The sequence below is a fragment of the Cnephaeus nilssonii genome, assembly GCF_951640355.1.
Source record: "Cnephaeus nilssonii genome assembly, chromosome: 10".
Lineage (NCBI taxonomy): Eukaryota > Metazoa > Chordata > Mammalia > Chiroptera > Vespertilionidae > Cnephaeus > Cnephaeus nilssonii.
In genome coordinates, this window is record NC_137081.1 from 3,666,215 (window position 1) to 3,673,002 (window position 6,788).

The 6,788-nt window shown below is 49.3% G+C and overlaps 1 protein-coding gene across 1 annotated transcript; it reads right to left on the bottom strand.

Annotated features, from left to right (window-relative positions):
• Nucleotides 1–2,623: 2,623 nt before the first annotated feature.
• On the bottom strand, nt 2,624–5,809 carry LOC307106326 (N-acetyllactosaminide beta-1,6-N-acetylglucosaminyl-transferase-like). Its single transcript, XM_079782715.1, has one exon. The coding sequence runs from the start codon at nt 5,792–5,794 to the stop codon at nt 4,595–4,597; it is 1,200 nt and encodes a 399-aa protein (XP_079638841.1). The 5' UTR covers nt 5,795–5,809; the 3' UTR covers nt 2,624–4,594.
• Between the last annotated feature and the right edge of the window lie 979 nt (nt 5,810–6,788).

Genomic DNA, 6,788 nt, shown 5'->3' on the forward strand with positions numbered 1-6,788 from the left:
GTGAGGGCCAGTCCTTCTAAACAGGCCCAGCGCCGGCAGTGGTTCGCTCAGCTGGACGCCGGGCTTGTGTGCGAGACGGGGCGTCCGCTGGTGTCACATCTCGCAGCCGGGACCCGTGGGGAAATGGTGAGCCATCAGCTGTGTGAGCAGGAGGTGATGGAACCCAAGCGGCGCTGAGGAAGGTGTGTGGGAGGCTGAGTGGAAAGTGATTCCGTCCAGGGCTAGGGTATAGTCCAAAGTCACAAAAAGAAAGAAATTCTAAGTCGTCAAACTTTATGGATTAGAAGCTAATCGGTCTGTAAGACGAGGGTTTGCGTGCCAGCGGGAGGCATCTAGGGGGCTGTGCTGGAGGCGGAGGAGACAAACTAGTTGCTTCATCAATGCAGTAGAGGAACGACATGCCCAAGACGTTTATTGTTCAACTAGTTCCTCTGTGACAGCGTGTAGGGACAGCGTCCACTAAAACTGAAGACTACCCGTGTTCCAGGTAGTCAGTGTGTATGTGTGTTCCAGGTAGTCAGTGTGTATGTGTGTTCCATGTAGTCAGTGTGTATGTGTGTTCCAGGTATTCCCCGGCCAGCGGGGTCTTCTAACGGGGGTACCGAGGCGGCGCACCTAAGAGAATGAGAGACAGACAAGGGACGCAAAGAATGGAGGCAAGACAAACGGGTTTCTGATCAAGTCTCGAAATTTTATTCTTACAGTGTTCCTTATATGTGGTTTCTAGAAGGGGAGATGCTGCGGGGGAGGGTGCTGAACGGGTCATGTGGACTTAGATAATCGGCTAAAGTCGTAAAGGGTGCTGACTATAGATAAAGGGTGTGGTGGTTGAAGGGCGGCTACAGAAGGAATGCTTTGTCCTCAGGCAAGAGGAAGTGGGCCTAGTTTCCGTGAGTTTCTGTTTCAGTAACTTACTGAAGTAAGGTCAGAGTTAATCCTTTGACCAACTCTTGGCTCCTGACACAGGTAGTCGGTGTGTATGTGTGTTCCATGTAGTCAGTGTGTATGTGTGTTCCATGTAGTAAGTGTGTATGTGTGTTCCAGGTAGTCAGTGTGTATGTGTGTTCCAGGTAGTCAGTGTGTATGTGTGTTCCATGTAGTCAGTGTGTATGTGTGTTCCAGGTAGTCAGTATGTATGTGTTCCATGTAGTCAGTGTGTATGTGTGTTCCATGTAATCGGTGTGTGTGCATGTTCCTGTAGTGTGTGTGTGCGTGTTCACATAGTGTGTGTGCATCCATTCACTTCTGGGTGGGAGAAGCTTTGATGGAGTGAGTTGGTTTGAACATGGCAGTTTCAGCCTTGAGTCTAAAGGGGAGTTAGGACCCATCATTTGGAATTTTCTCCTTCCCCGTCTCCCCCCCGCCCCCCACCCCGCCCCGAAGCACTTCTTCTTCGAGAGGAAGAAGGTAACAAGCTCCGATACTGACACAGAGTCCTGTTGCTTGTGACCCAGGGTGCCGTCGAGGGCAAGAGCTTTGCTTAAGTCTTTCCCCCAAAGAAGGAGGAATTGGAAAATGAGGGTGGGCATACTGGCTTTACTGTATAACAACGCGTTTTCAGAGTAGAAATGAAAACTCGGTTGGGGGGGGGGGGGGAGTTAAGCCCACGGTGGAGGCCACTTCAGCATGTCGCCTTCCCTTCTCGGACCTGCTCTCTCCCCTCTTCCTGCTACAAAGAGTCACACACAGAAGACACACGGGAACATGACGACAAGGGCTTCCTTCCCAAACCCTCGTGTGCGACCCTGGCCGAACCCCATCGGGGGAAGCATATGCTCCGGGAACATTTGTGAGGGCCGCTGTCTGAATCGGCAGGAAAGCGGCCTCGGGCGCGCTGTGGATTGAAGTGCGTGTGATTACGCGTCTATTTCCCTGAGCAGCTCTCACTGGGTCCGTGACGGGCCGCCAATAACAGTGGTCGGCAAACTGCGGCTCGCGAGCCACATGCGGCTCTTTGGCCCTTGAGTGTGGCTCTTCCACAAAATACCACGGCCTGGGCGAGTCTATTTTGAAGAAGTGGCGATAGAAGAAGTTTAAGTTTAAAAAATTTGGCTCTCAAAAGAAATTTCAATCGTTGTCCTGTTGGTATTTGGCTCTGTGGACTCGTGAGTTTGCTGACTCATTAACTAAGGTCCACCACCCTTTCCTGGGATGCTGGTGAAGCGTCACATGGTAGCCCGAGCTGGTGTGGCTCAGTGGATAGAGCGTCAGCCTGCAGACGGAAGGGTCCAGGGTTCGATTCCCAGTCAGGGCACACGCCCCAGGTTATGTCTCGATCCCCAGTAGGGGGTGTGCAGGGGGCAGCCGATCCATGATTCTCTCTCATCATTGATATTTCTATCTTTCTCTTCCTCTCTGAAATCAAGAAAAATATTTTTTAAAAAGTCATGTGTTTTTCACGGCCTTCAGCTCTCAGGGGCTATCTGGAGTCCCTCATGGAGATCGGGTCCTCCTGGTGCGCTGTGCTTTGTGGACGGCTTCTCTTTTTTTTTTGGAAAACAATATACTAATTTATTTCCAAGAAAACAACATGTAACAGCATCAAAAAGACAGATTCAGTAGTTTTGGGTCATCTCCATGGAAAGGAGAAAGCCACTAGTCCAACACCACACTCTTCCAAGATTGAAGTATTAAAGACACAGGAGAGGTGACTAGCAATGGACATGTAAACATCTACTCCAAAAGATTTCTCATTCTATATGAGAAGATCCAGTGTAAAACATTTCTTCTTCTGGGTGGTGTCATTTAAGTAAATTGAAAAATGACTTTGCCATTAGCTCTCGGTGTGTACCCTAACCCTCAGCCCTTTACCACCCAATGCACTTCCAACTTTTTAAGCAGCAGGAACAAAGAAGGCTTTATTTCAGTCATTCTCTTTAAATATGATTAACATTCAACAGGCACAATTACAGGAAAAAAAGAAAAATTGTGTTAAATGCATCATTGGTTGTAGTAACTGTTTTTCATGAGGATAAATAAATATTAAGGAACTCAATAGATTAGAGGAATACAAAAGTAGACTTCACACTTTTCTGAGGTGATAGGACATTTTCTCAATATTAACACTGAGATCATTCTTAAAACCTACCTTATCTGGTATACTAAATTTGGCTATATTTCATCTTCTTTAATATTCCACCCCAGGAAATGAACTAAGACCAGTAGGAGAATCCCAATTGTCAGACAGAGAGCTTGTTTCCTAATGCTTAGTAACAACCTCTCTAAGCCTCACTCACTTCATCTGCAAAACAGGGATAATGAGGACCTCACAAGAGTGCTGTGAGGTTTAAATGCAGTGAGCTAGCCGAATGTCTTGAACACATCGGCTTTTTTAGCTTCCTTCCCTTCTCTCTTTTGAGTGATCTCTGACTTAAACCTCAACTTGTAATTACTGAGATCCTTGGTCCGATATCACAATCTACAATCTACGTGTGAATGTATTAAAATACAACCATTATCTAAGGTTCTCTAGAGCAGTCTTTACAACCTTCACATTACCAAGATTTTTAGAGTGAAAAAGCTTGTGTCTTACGTTTCCCTCTTTGTCTCAGCATGTGTCTGGTGTATAGTAGATACTCAATAAATATTTACTGACTGCATGCTGAATGAACTGGATGAGGGAATGGACAAGGGATAAATGCAGGGATGCTCACCCACAATTGAAAGCTCTTAAAAATCTAGGCATTCTTATCAGCACCAGACGTCCTTAAGCCACTCAGAGAGCACTATGGCATTGTTAAAGCCTCAAGGATAGAATTTGGTCTCCATTTTGCAGTTAAGATAACTTTGGTGGGGGTGGAGGGTGGTGGCAGAAGAGGTATAAGAGACTTGAGACTAGATCTATGCAATACCACCTCTCTTCTAGGAGTTTCTTCATTCTGTGAGAACTTTTCAGCATTCTCAATGATGAAAGGGGGATCAGAGCACATTCTGATATAACCGAGAAGTGTTCTGCTTTCCCGGGGTCCTTTTACTGAAGCAGCAGGCAGTGACCGCTTAAAGCACATTCTGCCTCCTGTTAATGACTTTACAGTCTATACAGAACTTCAGCAAGAAACCTGAAAATGCTAGTGCTAAAACTCAGGAACAGGATTTAGTTCTTCAGTTCTAGTAGCTCAAGTTCTAAAGGAGATTGGTGAGTTACCCAGAAAACTGCTTGTACATCTATGTACAGTTGAGCGAGGAAGAATGGTGTTCATTAATATGTGGCTATAGGTCTGTTATAAAAGATGCCCTCTTCAAAGAAACCCAGTTCTTCTTTCCTAAATCATATTACCTGCACTTCTCCTTTTGATTAGAACATTTATATATGATGAATATCTGGTGCAAAGATGTGACAACAGTGAAAATGATCACTGATCAGAACAACAAGCTGGCACAGAGGTGAGCATCAGGAAACAGCCAGAGTGGACCAAGGGCCAGGCCCGCTCTGCACAGCCTCCTGTTATTGTCCAGTGGATATTTCCACATATAGTAGTGGAGCCAGATCCTGAGGTCATGACCTCAGTCCTGAAACTGTTGGCCAAGGTGAAGTCCTCTCTCAAAAGCTCTTCTTCCCAACAGCGACTTCCCTTCAATCACAAGTTGCAGGTGATCAAAAATACCAGCTGGGTTGTATTGCAGTTTCACTCTGATTTAAGGTTCTTTCTCGAAGTCTCAGTTCTAGGCATTCCACAGTCGGGGGGTATGTAGTAAGTTCAAACTTGTTAGCAAAAAGGCTCGGCGAATTAATCAACCACTTTAGGTCTCCATTTCCATAGATGCAGATGCCACGCACGTAGTGGCCGTGGCAGCCTCCGTGTCTGTCTTCCATGTCAATCCACTTCACGGCTCTGAGGTGACCGGTCCATGATGCATTTGGCATGGAGCCAGGGACACCTGGAATCCTATTAAGTGTCACCCAGAAATGTTCATCAGGACTATAGGTATCCTTGGACCAGTGTAGTAGATCAATGGCCCTTTTGTCATGGAAGATGAAGTTGACAAACTCTCTGGTAAGGGCCACATAAGCGGTGCCAAAGTAAATGGTCAGCTGATGTGGAGGTGAGGTTTTCAAAACATTAGTGTTCCTCACGAAAGAGCCATCTTTGCCTATGTGCTCTCGGTGGACGTATTTAGTCCGTCCAATGGCATGCGCCGGAGGCAGCACGCCCGGGGTAATGTTTTTCCCTTTGAATCCTTTCAGATGCTGAACTATTTCCTTGTTGGTTTTCAGGGGGAAATCTTGTCCACAGGTGTTGATGGCGTACTTCCAGGGGACCTCGGAGGCCACCAGGTCTCTCAGGCAGTTCAGGTCCGCCTGGAGCCTGGAGATCCCACCATAGACAACCGGCTCCCTCTTGGAAGACAGAAAGGCATTTGGGAAGCAGCTCAGTAGCTGCCACACAGATTTCTTAAACTCCGCCGCGGCCTTCTCGTCCACATGAACGCAGTAGACGTTCTGGGGCATGTAGATAGCCCTGAAGAGCCTTTCAAAGGTACCGAAGTCTTTGTGGATGACCATGACATAGGCCAAAGGGAACGCCACTTCTTCCGACAGGGGGCTTGTGATGTAGTGGCTCTGGGTCAGGTAGTCCTCGCAAGGGACACTTCCCAAAGGCGATGGCACCGTCTTCTCCCGGAGGACCGGGGGCTGATCTTCCAGGGCGGACTCACAGGCACTCACTACGGAGGACCTTTCGCTGGAACCGTTCAGCCTCCTTTGGGGCAGGCTTAACCGGCTGTTGTAGCGTATCACAAAAACAACCACACTGAGCACCGTGAGAGCAAAAAGGTAATACCTCCAAAAGTTCATTATTTCCCCTTCCTTGGAGCAGGAATCTCTCTCCAGGGACTGAGAAATGATCAGTCCCTGAAAACACAAGTGTGAAGGGGCGGAATGGCCTTCCTTTGCCAGTCTTGAACTTCGACAGCTTCTCAGACAGGCTTCCTTGACTCCTCATTGACTCTCGGCTTCCCGCCCTGGGCTCCGGGGCTCCGGTCCGGGGCGCTGGAAGCCGGCCGCTCGCTCCCAGGCAGAGTGGGCACCTGGCCGGGCAGCGGGAAGCCCTCCTCGTTTGCATACGAAACCCAAGTGGCGGCTCTAGGCAAATTAGGCCGTGGAAAGGAATGAGGAGTCCTTTTCTTTTCGCCGCCGGGGCTGGGCTTCTCTGGCTTCACCCCACCCCCTTTCCCTCCACTCCGTTCCCATCGCATCTCCCTTCTCTTCTCACACTTTCCCCTGGCGTTTCAGAGCAAGCGGTTCTCCTCTTTCCTGGACGGCTTCTTGTCCACACGATTGGCTGAGTGTCTTCCTCCTCCCACCAGTCCCTGGGTGTCATGGGGATCTACTGTCTCCTGTAGATCTAGCCATCCAGTCCTGCCTCTTCTGTGAGCTTCAGATTCCTGTGCGCCGTGGCCAACTCCATCTTTCTCCTTGGATATTTAATAATCAATCACCTCAAGTTTATTGTGGCCAAAGCACCCGCCCCCTCGGCAAACCCGCTTCTGCTCAGGCTCCTCGCCAGGTTCTCACTGAGGACCTAGGGGCCGTCCCACTCTCTTGCCCTCCCGTGCCAGGCCAGCCCCCCCAAGTCCTTCCCCTCAGATCCGCCCAGTCTGCCTGCTGCCTCATCCCACGGCCACAGCGCAGTCCCGCCGTGTCCCCTCCGCCGGGGATGGCGTGAGGCTTTAAGAGGGGAAACCAGCCCGGGTCCTCTCCCTGACCGCAGACCTCCGGCGGCTCCCGGGCAGGGAGAGTAGGTGCCACGCGCTCACCTGGCCGCCAACACCCGTGACTCCTGGCGGCC

Excerpts from the sequence above, each read along its gene's own strand:
- LOC307106326 (XM_079782715.1), bottom strand. The coding sequence starts at position 5,794 with ATGAACTTTTGGAGGTATTACCTTTTTGCTCTCACGGTGCTCAGTGTG.